We start from the raw sequence: 22,123 nt of genomic DNA, 5'->3' as shown, positions 1-22,123 counted from the left end.
TGATAACAAATGACACATTAGGCAGCAATCTGACATCTGTGACATTTGACTAACAAGCTCATTCTCCTGTGGAATTCTACCCTTATCCTGCCATTTCTTGATCCCTGCCTGCCAAGTAGTAGATTTCAGAGTACACCATAAGCTAACTCTAACAGTTTTTAGTCCTGATTTAAGGGTCTCTTCCTAGAACCACTGGAAAGCATAAACCCTGATACACCCTCCCCCACTCATTCACACACATTATCTGGGCTCTTAAGTCCTTCAGTAGACTAGCTGGTCTCATTGGGCTTTCTTTCAGGACCTCAGAAGGAGCAGACGTGTTTGAAATTCCTATTAATACTCTTGAGATTTCTCAGTTGACTACTAATACCTTCCTCTCTTTCTCCATTTCCAGCCTTGGGTTCATTTGCAGGGGTTACTGTCAACCTCTGTACACTCTCAGAGCTCTCTGAGACAGCACTAGGTGAATCTCTAAATTTTCTCTGCTTGGAGTAGACAAAAACTTTTTTCCTTGCCATCAATGGTATCTATCTCACCATCAGTTGTGCCCCAATTTCAACCTGGCAGGGACTGAATGTACTTCCATGTTCTGATCAAGGAATCTCCTGTGGCAACTGTCACAGGTGCACTGTGGCTTTGGATGACTAAGACCTGTGCTTTATCAGATTTTCAAGTGGTGGCACAAGGTCCCTAGGCTGCTAGCCCTTTTGATTTTCAGGACTCCTGCTATCGTTAGGGCCCTTGTCCTCTACCATCATCTTATGGCTTCCCTTCCTTTCTTCACCTCCTCAGGAATAAAATACACAGAAATTCACATTTATGTAGCTCTTACTAAGTATAAAACATTGTGCTAGGTATTTTCACAATTATTTTTCAGAAAACCTTCAGCATAACTATGAGAAGTCCTTATATAGTCCTTATAGTTATAGTCCTTAATAAAGGAGTCCTTATTTCCCCCATTTCTACCACCTCAAAGCTGAGGCTCAGAGGGTTGTGAGGGACTTGTCTGGGAGTACAAAAGTGGCAAGGGGTAGGCCTGGGATCTGAGCCCTGGCTTCTCACCTTGGAAGCCCAAGGGATCACCCTGAGAATCAGCCTTGAGCCTGGCCCACCCAAGCGCATGGATCTGAATTCAGATAAGAAACTAGAGGCTAAAGGGAGAATGTAGCCGACTCTTTCCCTTAAAAGGAACAGGGCTGGCCAAGGTACCTTTAAAACTGGAGAATCATAGCACCAGATGTCTAGCTGAACAGACAAAATTTGGCTGCTTGGGAAATTTTTGTGTAGAGACATGGAGACATGAATTTTAAGTATGAAGACCACCTGATCTGCCTCTTGAGAAACCTATATGCAGGTCAGGGAGCAATAGTTAGAACTGAACATGGAACAACAGACTGGTTCCAAATAGGAAAAGGAGTACGTCAAGGCTGTATAGTGTCACCCTGCTTATTTAATTTATATGCAGAGTACATCATGAGAAACGCTGGGCTGGAAGAAGCACAAGCTGGAATCAGATTGCTGGGAGAAATATCAATAACCTCAGATTAGATGACACCACCCTTATGGTAGAAAGTGAAAAGGAACTAAAAAGCCTCTTGATGAAAGTGAAAGTGGAGAGTGAAAAAGTTGGCTTAAAGCTCAACATTCAGAAAACAAAGATCATGGCATCTGGTCCTATCAGTTCATGGGAAATAGATGGGGAAACAGTGGAAACAGTGTCAGACTTTATATTTTGGGGCTCGAAAATCACTGCAAATGGTGATTGCAGCCATGAAATTAAAAGACGCTTACTCCTTGGAAGGAAAGTCACGACCAACCTAGATAGCATATTCAAAAACAGAGATGTGATTTTGCCAACAAACGTCCGTTTTTCCAGTGGTCACGTATGGATGTGAGAGTTGGACTGTGAAGAAAGCTGAGCGCTGAAGAATTGATGCTTTTGAAGTGTGGTGTTGGAGAAGACTCTTGAGAGTCCCTTGGACTGCAAGGAGATCCAACCAGTCCATCCTAAAGGAGATCAGTTCTGAGTGTTTATTGGAAGGACTGATGCTAAAGCTGAATCTCCAATACCTTGGCCACGTCATACGAAGAGTTGACTCACTGGAAAAGACTCCGATGCTGGGAGGGATTGTGGGCAGGAGGAGAAGGGGATGACAGAGGATGAGGTGGCTGGATGGCATCACCGACTCAATGGACGTGGGTTTAGGTGAACTCCGGGAGTTGGTGATGGACAGGGAGGCCTGGCGTGCTGCGATTCATGGGGTTGCAAAGAGTGGGACATGACTGAGCGACTGAACTGAACTGAACTAAATTCTTAGTACCTGCACTCTTATTATGGATAAGCTTTTGAGTTTTTTTATTAGCCTATTCTGCTTTTTCTGACATTCTGCCTTTTTTTCCCCCTTGGCCTAAACAAAAGGAGCTCTCCCTAATTCAATAATTCAACAAACGTTTATTAGTTGGCTACTTTATGATAGGGTCTATTCTATATGTAGGAGATACAGAGAATAAAAACACACATCTTGACCATATATACTGGGAGTCAGTACTGGGAGCCAGAGGTGGGAAGGGTAGGTACAAAAAATTGACAAGTAAATCTCCAATTACCACATAACGAGGTAGTATCTGTGATATAAGGCTGTGGAAGGTCCTAAAGAATAACAAAAAGGGACAGTTAACTCAACCTGGGTGCAGGTCAGATGAAGAATGGATAAGCTAAGACTTCCAAGAGGATGTAATTCTTGCCACAAGATTGCGCCCTTGAGATGGTCAGGACTACAACTGCATGTGTAAGACTCTTTTGGAAAAGAGAGATTCACACCAAAATAAAGCAGCGATGGAAACCTTCTCTTGGGGATCTGAGGAAATAAATCATTTGCTGGAACTTCACTGGAACCTGAATAAACTTATAGTTCCCTAGCTCTCTTCAAGTTACTGCTGCTGCGGCTGCTAAGTCGCTTCAGTCGTGTCTGACTCTGTGCGACCCCAGAGACAGCAGCCCACTAGGCTCCCCCGTCCCTGGGATTCTCCAGGCAAGAACACTGGAGTGGGTTGCCATTTCCTTCTCCAATGCATGAAAGTGAAAAAGTGAAAGTGAAAGTGAAGTTGTGTCCGACTCTTAGCAACCCCATGGACTGCAGCCTACCAGGCTCGTCCGCCCATGGGATTTTCCAGGCAAGAGTACTGGAGTGGGTTGCCATTGCCTTCTCTGATTCAAATTACTATGAGGTCACTTATAAGTCTGCTCCTGGGTTTCTGGGCAGTTATTCTGAATTTCCCCAGGGCCTGGCCAATAACCTGCTCTTTCTCATTTGTGCCCTTACTCTGGAGCTCCATCAAAAAATCTCCTTAGTTTCTTGACTTTCCTAGTGGTCCAGTGGTTAAGACTCCACATTTCCAATTCAGGGTGTGAGGTTTGATCTCTGGTCAGGGAACTAAGATCCCACATGCTGTGCAGTATGGCCAAAAATAAAAATCTCCTCGGTTTCTATCCACCCCTGGGCCTGTTGCTCTTACCATGACTAAGCAATTATCTTATCTTCAGAAAGCCTTTTTGACTTATCTACTCACAGTTGCTTCTTACTTATTATCTCTACTGGCTGCTATTGTCTAATGATATCTGAGGTCTGCCTCTCTTGTCTTTTTGTGTACTTTTTTTGTTAACCACCAACTACCTAACTTTCTCCCTTAATCAATCATACTTATATTCTCCAAAAAAAAAAAAAAGTGAAGTTGCTCAGTCGTGTCTGACTCTTTGCGACCCCATGAACTGTACCCTACCACGCTCCTCCATCCATGGGATTTTCCAGGCAGGAGTGCTGGAGTGGGGTGCCATTTCCTTCTCCAGAGGATCTTCCCAACCCAGGGATCAAACCCGGGTCTCCCTCATTGTAGACAGACGCTTTACCGTCTGAGCCACCAGGGAAGCCCTATAATCTCCAAGAAAGGAATCAATTTGTTAATTAATTACTAACCTCTTGCTTGGGCAAAGATCTTACATTTAGCCAGTTCACAGGTCACTGTCCAATCAGGGGACTGGTTGCCCTTATGTTGGATGCTTAGCCCTGTTCCAGCCAGGGACCCAGGGTTACAAGTCACAAGGATGGAGGCTTACATTGACTGAGCCCCTTAGAGGGTTATAGAAGGCAGAAATCTGAGGCCTTGGTCAATTCAGGAGAATGATGCTAACAGATAACATTAGAGGCACTATAAATAGGAAAAACAAAAAGATTTAAAAAATACTAATATCAAACCATAATTCTTTCTTGGCACAACAACAGATAATGGAAGGGGAAGAGGATAAAGAAAAATAGAAAGTTCCTGGTAATACATATATTTATATACAAAAAAAGCATAGAAAATAAATATACCCAAGGAAGGAACACAGGTTGGCCTACTTCATAGGAAATGATCTTTCCTGAGGTTCAAAGACTTCTGTCTTCTCAGATACATGAGGGATGACATAAAGAGTGTAGTGAATGTGACTGTTAGTTTTAAGTGTCAACTTGACTATGCGAATGTTCCAGTTATTCAATTAAAAAGGTAACCTCGGTGTTGCTGTGAAGGAATTCTGTTACATGTGGTTAACCTCTACAATCATTTGACTTTAAGTAAAGGAGCTTACTTTACTTTGGAAGGAAAGTTATGACCAACCTAGACAGCCTATTTAAAAGCAGAGACATTACTTTGTCAACAAAGGTCCGTCTAGGCAAGGCTATGGTTTTTCCAGTGGTCATGTATGGATGTGAGTGTTGAACTATAAAGAAAGATGAGTGCCAAAGAATGGATGCTTTTGAACTGTGGTGTTGGAGAAGACTCTTTAGAGTCCCTTGGACTGCAAGGAGATCCAACCAGTCCATCCTAAAGGAGATCAGGCCTGGGTGTTCATTGGAAGGACTGATGTTGAAGCTGAAACGCCAATACTTTGGCCACCTGATGTGAAGAGCTGACTCATTGGAAAAGACCCTTATGCTGGGAAAGATTGAGGGCAAGAGGAGAAGGAGACGACAGAGGATGAGATGGTTGGATGGCATCACCGACTCAATGGCCATGGGTTTGGTTGGACTCCGGGAGTTGGTGATGGACAGCACAGGTGTGCTGCGGTTCATGGGGGTCACAAAAAGTTGGACACAACTGAGTGACTGAACTGAGCTGAAAGGAGGTTATCCTTGATATTCTAGGTGGGCTCCATCTAATCAAGGGAAAGGCCTTAAGAGCAAAACTAAGATTTTTTCTAAGGAAGAAGAAATCCCACCTGTGAAACTGTAGTGCCTGTTCCTGCCCAAAAGTTTCTGGCCTGTTAGCCTGCTGCTTGCCTTACAGAGTCTGAACCTGTTAGCTCCCACAATCATGACAGTCAATTCCTTTATATTACCTAATAAAATAATTACAATAAATATTACGATAATAAAATAATTACAATAAATATTATGATAAGTATATGATGATAATCAATATTATAAGAAATTTATAATATATCTACTGGTTGTTCTCTGATACAACCCTGCCTTATTCAGTGAGGGTGGAAGAAGACATTTGGAAATTTGATACTCAGCACAACCTTTATCATCAGCTCTTCACTCTGACTGAGGCTTCCCTGATGGCTCAGTGGTAAAGAACCCACCTGTCAACGTAGGAGATGCAGGTTTGATCCCTGGGTAAGGAAGATACTCTGGAGGAGGAAATGGCAACCCACTCCAGTGTTCTTGCCTGGAGAATTCCATGGACAGAGGAGCCTGGCGGGCTGCAGTCCATGGTGTCGCAAAGTTGGACACACACACACATTCACTCCAGTTAGGCCAGTCTCCTGTTTATCTCTTCATAGTGATTCTCCTTTCCCTGCTATGCTCACATTGCTTTTCCGTATGACTTGCTGCCACTCTGTCCCCCACTTTCAAAAACTCCTTTCCTTTCCTTACACTCTAGCTCTGTCAGAAGCCCTCCATAAAGTCACCTCCTTTTGCTTTAGCTCCATTTGCTCTTTTCTTTCTCTTAATTCCCTCAGCAGATGTTAGTTGTGCCATTCACTGTGATTCTTAACCTTACTCTCTCAACACTGTTTTGTATGTTGTATTCACTGCTAGTTAGGTATAAATCTGTAAGAACAAATTTGATTGTGCAAGAAATGTTATGCTTTTTATTTTGTTTAAATCAAATCAAATTCACCTCAGACTTAAGTGATTCCAGCCTTAATTCTGCTTAAGTAGAAGGAAATCCAATCCCAGTTATTACCAGGCTTCCCTCCCTTCCTCCCTAGGAATTCACCAGAGTCTGGAAGATCTATGTTGAGCCAGAAAATGGGGGAAGATGGACTTTGACATCTTCACTGTTTAGGGATGTATGGTCCCCACAAGCCAGACAACAGCTCTGCTCATGGACTGAGTAGCAGTGGCAGGGGGATCCAGTCTTATTGGGGTCACCGTGCATCTATCTGATGTTTGGCTAGCTCTTGGGCTCCTTCAAGGAGTCAAGGCTGGTATCCTCACTACTGAAACCCTGACTTTGACTCTTTTCCAGTCTGGGAAATGTTTTCTTTTGCAACAATTCCACCTACGCACAACCCCTCCTTCCCTCTCTCTCTTTCCTCCTTTCCCTCTCTCCCCAGATGCCCCTATCTCTTGAATCCCCTGGCAAAATCATTTTGGGAGCAAGAAACCTGGAGGGCAAATCGCTGGGCACAACTTCAGGGATACCATCGATGTTGCATTCTAAGGAGCTGTGTCCAGGTGGCTTCAATGACAATGCAAGCAGTGCCTCCTGGAGTTGTCTAAGAGAGAATTCCTGTCAACTTCTTTCTGCCTAGAAACACAAACTCCCTAGAAGCCTGTTTGGAATAGAGGGGAGGGAAAATATAAGAACATAAACCAAATTAACATCTCAATAAATTATCCTGTCACACACTTGTTTTTTTGTTTGTCCCCTGTATTTTCACTTGGTGTTTAAAAATATGTGTGGGCTGATATGTGTTCCAATTAGATTATGAACTTCCTGAAGATTAGAATAATACTGTATTTACCGATTATTTTAAAATCTTTCTCAGTGTAATAATTAGTATATGAGGAGGACATAAGTGTGTCTTGAACCACAGAACGATGAGTCTGTGGATTACTGACTAGGCTCCACCAGTTCAAACTGCACCAGGGCTGACCTCCTTGTTGAAGGACTGGCTCCAGTGTCTTTTCACCGTCACTTTTAGGGTTAGGTAAATATGCTTTTACTTTACTGGCTTCTGTTCACAGCTGCTGCTGGCCTGAATTTCCAAGATATCACATTTCTACTTGGGACCTTTCTGGTCCCAAGTAAAAGTAAACATTTCTTTTAAAATTCAGACAGATGATATTAACTTGAACCTTCTTTCACATCAAGAGAATTCAGGTCACAACATAAACACGTCTATGGTAACAACAATGGAGAATTTCTAAATGAAATCAAAGCAGTACCTGGTATGCATTTTCATAATACCTTTCACCTGAAGAGCCAAGTACATTAGGAGAACTTTATCTCAATAATCCTTAGAGATAAGTAAAGGGACCTGACAGAATGACTTGTATAGATAGGGTAACATAACTAGGTTGTTAACACCCTGTTGCCTTGCCTAGTATTTAAATAGCCACCCATGGACTGTACCCACCAAGATCCTCTATGAGATTTTCCAGGCAAGAATATTGGAATGGGTTGCCCTTCCCTTCTCCAGGAGAACTTCCCAACCCAGGGATCAAACCCAGTCTCCAGAGTTGCAGGCAGATTCTTTATCATCTGAGCCACCAGGTAAGGCCATGAATAGTTAGGCTACTTTGCCTTAACAAACCATTGTTTTAATGACATAATGGAATATTTGTGCTCTGACAGGAGAACTCACATTTTCACATCACACTAACATTAGTAAGCACAGTATGGGGAAAGTTTAACCAAATTTGCCAATATGCACTTGGCTTTGAACTTTCCAACCTCTCTCTTTTGTAATCTTGCTTCCTCTTTGTTGTCTGTCTCCCCATTGCCCGCACCTCCCTTGCTCTAAAGCTAGTAAAAGACTGAAAACTCAATTACATTACAGCATTGGAACTTAATAGATCAGCTCCCCTAGGACTCCATGCATTTTGAAAGACAACAGCTTAGCCCAAAGAAAGTGGTTACACCACTTTCTGATATGGTGAAAGATTTTTTTTGGAGGTAGAAAGCTTTCCATTCCTGTTCCCCTAAATAACATGTAGATGATTACATATTCTACTTTCAGCTCTAGAGGGAAAAGTTTGCAACTAAATAAGGCAGAGAAGAGTAATGGTAAAGGAAAAGATGAGGAGGGAAGACTTCGTTTTCAAGGAGAGAAGGAAAAGAGAGTAGAATCTTATCTTTTCCACAACTGTAAATCACCGGAATTTGCGGAAATTAAATGTACACTTTAAGCACTTATTCAGTATTCACCAATGATGAAGCCTATTTGGGTCTCATCTTTTGTCAGAACAATTGTAACTAATAACACAGAATAACATTTTGTAAAATGGGCTGTGTCTCCATCCCCTCCTTTTCCTCCCCTACACACTCTATTAAGGATCTGAGCACAAAGCTAACATTGCATTATGCGCTCATCCCATGTGTCTTTTCATGGCTTCACACCAGTGTTTGCTCTGCTCCTTGGTCTGAAAACATCTTCCCTTATTGCTCTGCCTGTTGAACGTCATTCATCATCATCATTCACCCGATGAGACCCCATTCAAATGCTAGCCAAGAGGTCTTCTCCAAAAGCTCTTTTTGCCCTGAGTAGGACCAATCCCTTCCTCCACTATACTCATCATTTTGTGTAACTAATATGTAGTAATAGGTCTCTCTGCTCCCCAGAATGCAAACTATTTTAAGTTGGGACCAGGTCTTACCTATCTATTTATATTTTCAGTATCTGATGTTCTTACGTATTGGGTATAATAAATGTATGTACAGTTATCATATAAGAAATTTAGTTTCATAAATGACACAAAATTTAGACAGAAGAAAGCAAGATGGCATGACGTACTGGGCTAAGAAAATTAAGGTTAGGTAACTACTGAATTCAACAAATATTTACTTAACACCCAGGAGTAAGGAATTGTGTCCCAGGACTACTAGGATAAATAGAACATGAGGCTTTGAGGTGCTCACAGTCCACCTTATAGGTTATCTTTCTCTGTGCATAGCAGTACCCTGGTTTAGGTATCACCTTAACATGTTTCTCACAACCTGTGAGGTAGGTCATGATTTTCATTTTTACCAAGATGGAAATAGGGGGTTTGAATTTTTAGGTTTTCTGACTCCCAGACTGGAGTCTTTCTTTCCCACTACATCAGGGTTTCTCAACATTTTCCACAGGAGTACACTTTCACAGGGAGAACAGACTTACAATGTTCAGAAACAGAAGCTCAGAATCTAGCATGCTCTATTGAAAGTTCATGATTACTATAATGTTTTCCATTACTTCTCAGTGAGTCAAACAGAAGGTCTGAGGAAATGAACCACATTGATTCTGGGTCCCTGAGGGGCCTTAGTACAGTTTCCTAACAAGAGGGGGGCAAAATTTCAGAAACACCATGGCCACACTGCTGCCTTCACTCAAGGTGTCTGGGTTTGGGTTGAGTCCTCACCCACGATTCTGAGTAACTTCATCAGATTTCTTTAAGGTTTCTACTAGTATAATTAACTATATTGACTGCCCTGTCCGAAAACGGTAACAAGACTGCACACTCTACTCCCAGATTTTAAGTAAGTAGTGGAGGGTGACCATTTACAGCCTTCCAGCAAGGATGTCCATTCTAGCAGTAAGATCTCTTCAATCTGATACTATTTGCCAATCCGTTCTTCTCATTGCTTGCTGAACCTAAGAGTTGGAGATGGCTCTTTGAACCGCCTGTGGGTCTTTGAAGGCCCCATAGGTTCAACGACGCCCTTTCGTCCGCACCGCCGCTAGAGGGCAGCCCAGGATTGCAGCTCTGCTGTGCCCTCTAGTGGCTGGTGGGCTGACATGCTCTTTTATGGAACCTATAAAACCCTCAAAAGTTGCACTCGGGAAGTCAGCCTGTGTGACACCCGGCAGCGAAATTTTAAAAAGCGTCCTGGTTCTCAGCTTCCTTTTCTTAAGGACTTTGGCAGACTCAGATAATTTCCCTTCTTGGACGAATCTCTCACTCCCTAGGGTCTCCCCCTCCCAGGGTGTGGCAACGTGGAGCCATCATCACTCTCTCTTGGCAAGGTAAAAAGTTAGAACCTGGGGGACTTGGCGACTTTGCCCAAAGTCTTTTTACTTCCTCCATCTTCTGCATGGATATAGAGCTTATATAGGCATCCAAGGTCTTTCGATATAACCTCTTTTTCGGCATGAGACTTCAGGATTCAAATCCTGGCTCCCTCATTTACTCTTTGGGTCACTTTAGGACAGTTAACCTCACTAAGCTTCTGGTTCATCTGTAAAATTGAGAGAATAGTACCTACGTTATACAGTTTGCAGATGGTAATGTATAGAAAGTGCTAGGTCTTGCACAGTGAAAGTGTGCATTCATTATTAGCATTAGCTATTTTTATTCCTCAAAGCTTCTGTCTAGTGCACACCTCGTCTTTCAATTTGGTACAGGAAAAAAAAAAGCCTGCCTTTACATAGGACCTTAATTTTATAAAAGTGGCTAAGCTAACAGTGACCTTAGCTTATGGAAAGGGGGGCTCGTTGTGTGCTAGAATCAGTGCCATGGGCTTCAGAGTGCAAAGGAATCCCACAGGCCTAAAATCCTCATGAAAGAGCTATTTTGCACACAGGTGTCCTTCCTCTTTCCTAGTCCCTGTGCTCCCACCACGTGTAAGAATTCAGCGAATCTGGGAGTGGATTCTGTGAGTTAGGCCTGGGGGCACGGTGGTGCAAAAAGCAAAACGGTTCCAGGCCAAGGCAGGGAACTGAGAACTCCAAAGGCCAAGAAACCCAAGCCAATCAGATTCCCCACACCCAGGAGTCTAAAAGGTGGCAGAGACTCGCTGCCCAAAGTCCAAGCAGGGCAGGAAAGTGGCCAGAGAATCTGACAGGTAGAAACACGATAGAAACTGTCAGAAAAGTTAAAGCTGAAGAGCTCATAACACCCACAGGCCCAGAGAAAGGTCAGTATGAGCTGAGCAGCTGTTCCATCTGGTGCCAGAGACCTTGGCTGTAGTCTTCTACACCAGGCAGTTTAGGCCTCCCTGATCAGCCCCACCTAGAAAAGCCAATTCTTCTGCTCTTAAAGGGGACCTGCCTGTTTCTGGCAGGGAATCTTACTCTCAGTGGGCAAAGCTAGCTCTTAAGGATGAGTAGCGGGGGAGGGGGCAGAGAGGACGTTCAGGGGTTCAACTGGATCCAAAAGGAAGGCGCTTGTGAATGGAGCCTGAGCCACCATGTTGTGAGAACTACATGCGTTTCTTTCCGAGGCAGGCAGGGGCCTTGGCAGCCAGGGACCCTGACAAGCCGCGACTTGAGCTGCGCCTTGGAGACTGGGTTGGCTGGAGAGCGGTATAGAGGAGGAAGGAGGGCGTTCCTGCAAAGGGGGTGGGGTGTGGAGGGAGGTGAGAGGAACAGCAGGAGCAAAGGCACGAAGGAAGAATGAGTCTGCTGCGCGTTGAGAATGGCATGGAGACTTCACTGATTGGAGCCGAGAGTTCTTGCAGGGGGATGGAGGCAGCGATGATTGGATAGCTAAAGTGGGGCCAGATTTGGAGGGCTTTGAATGCCCGACCGAGGAGCACTCAACCCAGCTCCTGCCTCGCGATTTCCGTTTAAGACTGAATTACCTAAAGGGTGGTTAATTCCAACGGGTGTTCTTCTTTGGGGGCTTCTGAAAAGTCAGCTTATCCTCTTACCTGATTCAATTCTGTTCTTTTCACCAAGGAGAAAGTAATCCTCACTTGTCGAGGGGAGAGGGGGTAATGTTGACTGATTTCACTTTACTTGCTTGGAGGATGCAAAAAAAAAAATCCCATTTCCACGCCAAATATTAAATTTGGTTTCTCCTCCTCACGCAAGTTCTCTTTCTCTCGCCAGCACCTCCCCCACGTTTTTCCTGCTCTCCACCAGCTCGGCCAGTTGCCTCCTCAGCCCCGGAGGCGCGCGTTCCGGGGCCAGCGCTCGCCCTCCGCGCCCGGGCGCCCCCACCTCCCAGCCCCCCTCCTGCCCGCGCCCGTACCCCGCACACGCTGGTCCACGCCCCCCCCCCGCGGCCGAGCGGTAGGTGTTTTGCCGTCTGCGCCGGGCCGCAGTGCGGCTGCGCGCATTGGGCTGCCTCCGGGGCTGGCAGGGCAGCGGCAGCGGCGGCGGCGGGGCCGGGAGCGAGCGGCGGCGACGGCGGCGGCGTGGGGAGTGGCGTGGAGCCGAGCCTGGGGCTGCAGCCGCAGCGCGGGGCCCCCGGAGTAGAAAGCCCCGCGGGCAAGAAAGGAAAGGCCGGGCCGTCGGGTCCCTGAGCAACCGTTCTCCTTGGATTTGGGGGAGCCTCGCCCCCACCCCACCTCATCTTCAGACGCCCCCTCCTCATCCCCCCCCCCAAGCCCTGGCCGCTGACGGGAGGAGGCGGCGGCGGCGGCGGGGGGCTGAGGGGAGCCGCCATGCCTCTCCCGCGGTGAAGCGCCCCGGCCGTAAGGAGCCGCTCGGTCTCCCCGGTGATGTCCCCCAGGCGGCAGGCGAAAGCGACTCACTCGAGCCCTGGGGTAAAGGCCTAGCTTATCCAGCTTCCTTCCTCCTCCTCCTCCTCTTCCCCTCCCCGTTCCTCTCCCCCTTCGTCCACCCCTCCCCGTCTCTTCCCTCACCCTTCCCCGCGCCCCCATCTTCCCTCCCTCCCTCCCACCCCTCCAGCAGCGATGGCAGAGGAACAACAACAGCCGCCACCACAGCAGCCTGATGCCCATCAGCAGCTTCCCCCCAGCGCCCCCAACTCGGGGGTGGCTCTGCCAGCCCTTGTGCCCGGGCTGCCAGGGACAGAGGCCAGCGCGCTGCAACACAGGATCAAGAACTCCATCTGGTAAGAGGATCCTCCATCGCTGGGGTAGAAAAGCCCAGGCACATTTCTGCTGCAAAGAGGGTGGGGGGCGGCGGGCTGGGGAGCGGAGGAGGAGGCTGATACATTCATTCAATGTGGGTCTCCGAAGTCGGGTGCGTATTTATAGGACCTCTGGAGGTGTGGGGACTTTGCATCAGCCCCTGGGCTCCGGAGCCAGAAAATGCTTTTACCCCCTCCTCAATTACAAGTGCAGATAAACAAGTCATTTGTGTTTTTCACTTATGTGTAAGAGGAATATGGGTCGAAATTAAGTCATGTTGCACGATGATAGCATGAATTTGGGACTGAGAAATGTGAAATGTGTTTACTCCTTTTTGCAGTCATACTGGGAGGAAGCAGTGTATTGTGAATTTTCACCAAACAGACATTGTGCATAAGACTATTAATATGCAGCACAAAACCTAATGTGTCTCTTTCTTTCAGTTGGCTTAGCTGCTGTTTCTGGATGTTTTTGCCTTCTTTATTCTGAGATTAAATTTCTCTTCCAGGGACCTTAATCTTTTTGCATTGATTGTGAAGAAAGGGTTTCTGTAGTATGGGACATTTTAAGGTGGTAGTTTACACTGTAAAGTGATTTTCTAATTTTAAAGGATGCTTTAATTTAAAATAAATGTGTTGCCATTTCGTGTCTTTTTTTAGAAACCTTGGATGAAATATCCTTTGCTATTCTTGTACTTTCTTGTATAAGAATTTACAATATTTCAACATTAAACTCTGAAAGACTGGTGGCAGTCTTTTAATAATTAAATACACTGAGTTAAGTCTATCCTCTGTTAGAGCCATTGGAAATATTCTTTAAACATGAACTTGCATTATTTTTGTAGGATTCTTCATTAACTTCATAACATACACTTATAAAAAGTGTAGTGCTATTTTTAAAATGGAAAGCATTATTTGGAGTTTGGTCTAAGACTGCTTTTAATAGATGATTAAAAATAGAATTAAATGTATTTTAAAAAGCTCTGATTTTGTGAAATCTTACATGTTCATCATTGAATATGATTACTGAAATACCAAATCTCCTTACTTTTTATATTGCAATTAAAAAATAAGTGTATCATAAGACAACTGGCATTGTACATTTACACATTTAAAAACTGACAATTTTTAAATGCACAATTAAAGTTTGTTATATAGTAATTTTCATTAATTTCTTGGCACACATCCATATTGTCATGATGCTAATATGAAGTAGGTCAGTGCAGGCTTTAATAGTTTGATACTGCACAGTATTTGGCAGATGAGTATCTTGCTTTCAGTTTTCATTTTTAAATGAAGTTTAAATATTTTTAAAAGAGAATTTTTTAGGATTGACAATAGTCATGTTGTCGCAATTTGAATAGGTCAGATAAATAGGATTATGTGTGTGTGTGAGAGAGAGAGAGAAGGGTTTATTCTTCAATGGATGCCCTCACCCCCTTTTTAGAGCTATAATTTAAAGGAAGAGATACTCAATATCCTGATTATCATCAAGGTTTTCAGAAACCAGGTTTCTTCCCCCTAACTTAATGTTACCAGTATCTCTGAAGTCTGAATTGAGCACTTTGGTTTTTACATTCAGGTAAGGGACATCCAAGTTAAAGGACTAAAATATTTTAAGAAAGGCAAATTTTGAAAGTTGAATTAATAATTATGTTTTGATTTATTGTGAGAACAATAGGGGAAAGGAGCATTCACCTTATATTTTTAAAGTATGAGTAAGTTGTATAGGCTGCAGGCTGAAGTGTTTAATAATGTAGTGGAGTGCTCTTTTGGTAAATCATGTGATTTAATTATTCTTTAATTGATAATTTATATTTACACATCTATTACAACTTAACCGCTGATTTTAATGTGAGGAAAACTTCTAAAGTACAATGTACTTCAGTTTTTGGTACTTACTCTGAAAAAACAAAATGACAACAAACACCTTAATCCCCAAATGTACACTTTTATAACTTCATTTTAAAATTGTACTGGCACACTAGCATTTAATTTTCAGCTTTAGAAATCCTATTTGCAAAATTATTTATTTATATTTAAAACTTTAAACATTCGTGGATCATAAACAGTGTTAGTGGCTGTATTTATGTATAGCCTCATAGCCCCTCCTCCACAACACTGGATGTATGTTATTCATTAAGTGACTATATAAAATAAAGACATTACAAAGTGAAAGCTCTTTCACTCCCATCTCCTCCTAAGAAATAGTATGTGTATGTGTGTATGTATAAAATTAAAATGACTTAATAGATAAGATTGCAGTTATTTAGATATCTCATTTCACATTTTTTGAAGCAACAGTATCTTTTTACCAATTATTTTATCACTTGATAATGTTCTGAAAGATGATCAGTTTTGGACTATGTCCTATATCAACCTTTGGTATCATCACTAATGAGACTTTAAAATTACATTATACAGAAGTGTGGTACTTAATAATTATCAAATGAGCTTTGCATTTAGGTTGATCATAGTTTCTAAATTATTGGACTTCATGTCACAAACAAGTCTGAACTTGTCCTCATATTTTACAGATACATAGTATGTAATGTAGGCCTTTAGCTAGAATTATTTATTATCTGTTCATAATTAATCTATTCTGTTCATTAAAGTAAAATACTGTTAGATAACAGTATGTCCATGGTTATTTCAAGCATTAAATGAGTGTTTGGAAAAAATATTGAGTATTCAGAGTTGAAATCATGATGTTAATGATTTAACATCAGGAGCCATATTTCTTAAGATTTGGAAATACGTGTTTTTCAAGATAGTTCTACAAAATAAAGTTACTAACTTGTTAGTGTTGTAATATTTGTATAATATATTTATGGGTACCTTCAGCTTAAGTCCAAGGTAATGAGCATGCACCTTTCTTGATCTCATTCCCACTCCATAGACAGAGATCCAAGTCACTTCCCTTACACAGATCACTTGAGAGTTATTTTCAGAGGTATGTTTTAATACTGAATAGGCTATACAATCATTTTTATAATTTGTAAATAATAGAAAATAATTCTGTTATAAACTTCTCATTAAAAAAGGAAAGCTAGTAGCATGCATTTTTTTTCTTCCCTAAATAAAGACTCATACTGGCAACCTAAAACAAAGCCACAATCTAACCTCACTGTACACTCTAACTTACATTGCACTCCTCTTTGGTTACCTAAAAAGAGTACCGAAGTAAGTTTTTCCTTCCTCTTATCTACCAGTGTCTTCATAGTTTTTTGTTTTTTTTTTTTTAATTTGTATTTTAGACCAAAAAACCTGTGATTTTCTTTCCCTTTAGAAAGTAGTTTTTCTTGAAACCCTGATAGAATAAAATTACTGTGGAAAAATTGCATTTGAAATCTCTCCTGCCTGTTTGTGATTAGTTATGTTTAAGAATAATCATACCTGCATGGTTGGGAGTGATTAACATATTTGAAATTAGATGGTATCATAGATGACAAACCTTTACCTATAAATTCAAAAGAAAGTCTGATGTTCCATTGTAGAAAATGTTCTAATACTGTATTTACCCAACAAATTCAGGAATTCTTAAAAGTATTACCGATTATCCATTATTATTTTTATTTATATACCTCTGTTTGCAAGTAAGACCTATAAACCAAAAGCAATCCTATATGATGTGTTATTCTACTCACTTTATGGAAGGAGATAAATTGAGTGACAAGGAAGCTGTAGGATTCCTCTGATTTCATTATCAGATCCTAGAAGTGGTACTGTGGCTATAGTTCCTTGTCTTGATTTAATCGTGTGAATCATACAGAGGTCTGAATTTGGTATATTTTAGATTTAGAATTTAAACCCAAATTGAGCAACTTATTTCTTAGTTGCAGTAAGCAAAGTATGGCAGTCCCTAAGTTTTTCAGCAAAGTGTGGCGATCCATAAGTTTTCTTCTTAGTGCCATATTTGTCCTCTTTTTTGTCCCTGTGAAAGAACTCGGTAGTTAGTTTTGTCCTTGGTTCTGGTTTAGGCAATTTTTAGCTCTAAGAAATAGTTATTGTTTCTTCAACTGCAGTGGAAAACATTTACTATAAAGCTCATGACTTTAGAGTTTACTTTAACCATAAGCCTAGGATTTTCATTTTGCTTTAAAATTAGAGACTGACCAGTAGTAAATCATCTGGCTCTTAAATATTTTGAGTAGTTGTTTGACATGCTACCTGCCCTGAGTTGTCTGTCTTCCATACCTACACCAAAAATTTAGAGTTCTTTTGGCTTGTCTATATTGAGGCCAGCTGTGATGGTGCATCCTAGCACTGTTTCTGGTTCCAGAAAGAAGGCAGTTCCTTGCTCTCCTCTATAATCTAAAACTGATGTAATTGTCTTCCCCTGTGTTCAGAAAGCAAGTTAAGCAGTTTCAAGCCCCTCAACGTTACGGCCTTATTTAACTTAGGTAATGGATATATGTGTGTATAAATAATTGACCAATTTGCTCTCCCCAGTGAGAGGTGTCTTGAATGATGTAATGTACAGAACTGATTTGGTTTCTGTCTCACTATTAGTTTTTGGTATTATTGAGGGAAATGAACTTCACAGTGGTAGGAAAGACAGAAGTATGGCTTGTTGTTGTTAAAGATGTTTTGAAGAAGAACTTAGGTTAAATCACCTTTTATATTAGAAAAATGTTACACACTAAAATTATACAAATGAAAATAATTAAAATGAGCATTGTCGTTCACTTAAATTTGAACAAGAACAGTGTGTTAAGTGCTCACCTGAGTACCTGCTGTGTATAAAGTAGTGTGCTGGAGACTGGCATTTGAGGAATGCCCATTCACTTGTCATATTAACCTTGTAATGTTAACCTAAGCAATAATGTGTACTAAAACCTCTCTTTTATTCAGTTCAAGGCCAGGGAATGAGGTGACAAGTGCTAAAGCATGGGGAAAGTAGACCCCTTAGTTTCCTTGCGGATAAAATGCAAAATTTATACTAGATGACCTTGCAAGTTCCTTTAGCTTAAATTTCTATGACTCTGTTTCAAAATTAATATTGACAGCGATAGAAAGTATACCATAAGTACAGAGAAAGACTAACATTTAACTAATCAGCAGTCAGCAGAACATTTTCATTGGACGAATTACTAGGTCTTGCTGGTGTTTCCTTGGGTGCTAGCCCATGAGGACTACCTGAAGGTGTAATTCACTTGTTACCTGTGCAAGACTTCTCTTACATGAGATTCAGTCTGCAAATATTTATTGAGTATATATTACATTTAATGTATTCTAAGAGCTGTTGTTGATTATGCAGAAATATGTAAGACTATGTAGTACTCCCTGTTGTTGGGGAGTTTACTAGTTGTTGGTTAAGAGATTGTACTAGTAGGTTGTTTGTGTGACTGTTTTATTTATAAAGAGGTGCTCAATACTTATAAGCACCTCATAGGAACTTTTTTTCCTGTAGTAATATTTTAAGGCAGTGGTGAGTGTTATATTGTAAATTTGGTTATGTAAATAAGCTGTGTATGTTGAGTTGAGCTTCACAGCTTTATTCATCAAGGGTGGACATTTTAATTCATAGTTGTGACTGAGCGTTCTTTATAAGTACTATAAAGTACAAGACAATAAGATACTCTGACCAAACTAGACCACTATGTCCAGTGCCTCCTTTTCCATCAGTCTCTCTGCATTTGGTCTTTTTAGTTGCTTTCTCATCTGCTTCCTTGAGAGTTCTAAGAGTTCAGGTTAAAGATGAGCAGTATGGACCAATAGGAGGAAGACTCTTCCTGTCCTGAGCAGAATATTAAACAAGGAACAATAAGCCTTAATGCACTTGATTGCTGACTCTGAGATTAAGATAGTTAACACTTAACCTTATCCTACATGAATACAAACTTTAAAACATGATTTAATTCCTCTTTCTTGAGACATTTACTTTTTTCTGTTTCATGGACTGTATACTTCCTATTTGTAAGAGGAAATAGAAAACAGTGGTTTGCCTAATTATGCACCTCTATCAGGCATCTATTACAGGAGCTCCTATATGTATTAGAAGAATGTGTGGGAGGTGAGGTTTTATATCTTAGAACAAGCAGAAAACATCCAGATATATTCCTTGCTATTTGCACGCTATTTGGTTTCTTGATTCAGAGAGTGAGAGGTCAGAGTGACAGATTCCAATCTGTTATGTTTTGAAATTTGGGAAAGCAAAAGTCCATATGCTGTGAAACACCATCTCCTCCAAATAGCTTTATCTTGAAAAAAAAATTACCCGAACCCATTCCTGGTCTGGATTTGAATAGGAAGGGTTCAGATAGCAAAAGATACCTTTACACTCATTGTGACACTAGATTCAAATTGACTGGAACTTGCAGATGCTACAAGTCTGATTGATGAGTGATGCTTACCAAGGGCATGGGAATAGGAAGTGATGGTACATATGCCTATAGTTACCACCCCTTTTCTTTCTGAAATCTGTGATTTTTAGAATTTGAGCTCGATTATAGATAAAGCCTCAGAACTATTGGTTATCTTGGAGGGTGGTCCCTAGAGCTTTATAGGATGATTGCCAGTTTTGATGTCTGATTTTAAGATACAAGCTAAGCACGGAGAACACTTGGGTTTGTGTTTTTCATTCTTTTCTTGTCATTTTATTTTTCTATGACTTGCCTAGTTTGATCATCTTTTACTGCCAGGTGGCTTCAAGATGGGAATAGGGAACTACTATATTAAGTGGCTACTTCAGTTTGTATTATCCATAACCCTTATCTTTGCTTTTATTGTCTTGTTTCTCTGCTTAGGTCTGTGCAGGTTTTTTTTACCTGCTACCTTAAAAACCCATTTCATTTTTCTGGTGATGCATTTTAACTTTAAGATCCAACTCATGTGCCACTGCTTCCGTGAAACTTCTTCCTGCTCCTGAGTAACAATGATCTAAGGTGTATAAATTAATTTTTTTCATTAATTTAGACTGGCCTTACCTGAGATAAATCCATTTTAGTGACGTTTTAACTGAATTTAAATGAAATATTCTCATTTTCCAATACATAAAGTTTATAGGAATCCAGAGACTGGGTATACCTGAGACAGAGCAAACACTGCATAATAAGTAGTTTACAATGTGACAGTAAAATTCTATTTGTTATATGGACTAGCCAAGAACTTGCTGTTGTTTTGCAATATACATAATATTTTTAAAATGTAATTGGATAAGAATGTCACTTCAGTGATATCTTGCTTGCAACAAAGCTGGTGCTTCTGAGAGGTTGGGAAATGTATTAGAACAAGGTGCTTCAGTTAAACGTAAGTGAATACTTCCTTACTTTGATTGCATTCATTAGATTTATTAATTTGCATTTGTGTAAAAGCAATCTATGATCAAAAAATTAACTGTCAGATTATTAAATGCATGATCCCTTTTTCTAAAGCAGAAGATATTAGCAAGCGTTATTAGGGCAAATTCTGTACACACGAGTTTCAAAACAGTGAGAAAATCAACGCCTTTCCTATGTTTACATAATCAATTCAATGCCCATTTGTTTTAATGTCTAGTACATACTGGCATAAGTAAGTAAGTGTTAGTCACTCAGTCGTGTGCGATTCTTTGCGACCCCATGGGTGGTAGCCCACCAGGCTGTTCTGTCCATGGATTCTCCAGGCAAGAATACTGGAGTGGGTTGCCATACCTTTCTCCAGGGGATCTTCCTGACCTAGGGATTGAACCTGGGTCTGCTGTATGGCAGGCAGATTCTTTACTGTCTAAGTCACCAGGGAAGCCCACATACAGGCCTAGGAAGATTAAAAAGCAGTTAAGACACTAGCTCTGCCTCACATTCACCCTGTGTGTGTGGTCGTATGCAACAGAATTGAATTTAATAAAGGTTAGATTTTGTGAATGCAGTGATGATGTAATCGATAGTATAAACAAATACAGAATTTAGATGAATGAGAGATTCAGTGAGGACATAATAGTTTTATTGGCAAAATGCAGGATCATGGCCTTAACAAAATCGAAGGATTAGCTTCTGATCCAAATACGTTTAACAGTTTGCTTACTCAGTTCGGTTCAGTCGCTCAGTCGTGTCCGACTCTTTGCGATCCCATGAATTGCAGCACGCCAGGCCTCCCTGTCCATCACCAACTCCCGGAGTCCATCCAAACCCATATTCATCGAGTCAGTGATGCCATCCAACCATCTCATCCTCTCTCGGCCCTTCTCTTCCTGCCCTCAATCTTTCTCAGCATCAGGGTCTTTTCAAATGAGTCAGCTCTTTGCATCAGGTGGCCAAAGTATTGGAGTTTCAGCTTCAACATCAGTCCTGCCAATGAACACCCAGGACTGATCTCCTTTAGAATGGACTGGTTGGATCTCCTTGCAGTCCAAGGGACTCACTCTCAAGAGTCTTCTCCAACACCACACTTCAAAAGCATCAATTCTTTGGCGCTCAGCTTTCTTCACAGTCCAACTCTCACATCCATACATGACCACTTGAAAAACCATAGCCTTGACTAGACCGACCTTTGTTGGCAAGTAACGTCTCTGCTTTTTAATATGCTAAGTTGGTTATAACTTTCCTTCCAAGGGGTAAGCGTCTTTTAATTTCATGGCTGCAGTCACCATCTGCAGTAATTTTGGAGCCCCCCAAAATAAAGTCTAACACTGTTTCCACTGTAACCCCATCTGTTTGCCATGAGGTGATGGGACTAGATGCCATGATCTTAGTTTTCTGAATGTTGAGCTTGAAGCCAACTTTTTAACTCTCCTCTTTCACTTTCATCAAGAGGCTTTTTAGTTCTTTGACTTCACTTTCTGCCATAAGGGTGGTGTCATCTGCATGTCTGAAGTTATTGATATTTCTCCTGGCAATCTTGATTCCAGCTTGTGCTTCCTTCAGTCCAGCTTTTCTCATGATGTACTCTGCATATAAGTTAAATAAGCAGGGTGACAGTACACAACCTCGACGAACTCCTTTTCCTATTTGGAACCAGTCTGTTTTTCCATGTCCAGTTCTAACTGTTGCTTCCTGACCTGCATACAGGTTTCTCAAGAGGCAGGTATTCCCATCTCTTTCAGAATTTTCCACAGTTTATTGTGATCCACACAGTCAAAGGCTTTGGCATAGTCAATAAAGCAGAAATAGATGTTTTTCTGGAACTCTCTTCCT

The 22,123-nt window shown here is 41.5% G+C and overlaps 2 protein-coding genes across 3 annotated transcripts in view; one reads left to right on the top strand and one right to left on the bottom strand.

The window, feature by feature from the left end:
* The window catches only part of TEX9 (testis expressed 9), a 232,959-nt gene extending 220,984 nt beyond the window's left edge, over positions 1–11,975 (bottom strand). The window contains exon 1 of one of the 2 annotated variants that reach the window (XM_070377959.1): positions 11,842–11,975. The gene's annotated coding sequence lies outside the window, so the exon portion shown is untranslated. The remainder of the gene's footprint in view (positions 1–11,841) is intronic. The other variant, XM_070377960.1, reaches the window with a different exon arrangement.
* Positions 11,976–12,270: 295 nt separating this feature from the next.
* RFX7 (regulatory factor X7) overlaps positions 12,271–22,123 on the top strand; it is a 141,171-nt gene continuing 131,318 nt past the window's right edge. The window contains 2 exon segments of the mRNA XM_070377950.1: positions 12,271–12,681; positions 12,827–12,992. Coding sequence (XP_070234051.1) covers positions 12,832–12,992 — 161 coding nt within the window. The 5' untranslated portion in view covers positions 12,271–12,681; positions 12,827–12,831.

The sequence above is a fragment of the Bos mutus genome, chromosome 10, assembly GCF_027580195.1.
Source record: "Bos mutus isolate GX-2022 chromosome 10, NWIPB_WYAK_1.1, whole genome shotgun sequence".
In the NCBI taxonomy this organism is placed as follows: domain Eukaryota; kingdom Metazoa; phylum Chordata; class Mammalia; order Artiodactyla; family Bovidae; genus Bos; species Bos mutus.
This window is presented reverse-complemented; position numbering and strand designations above follow the sequence as displayed.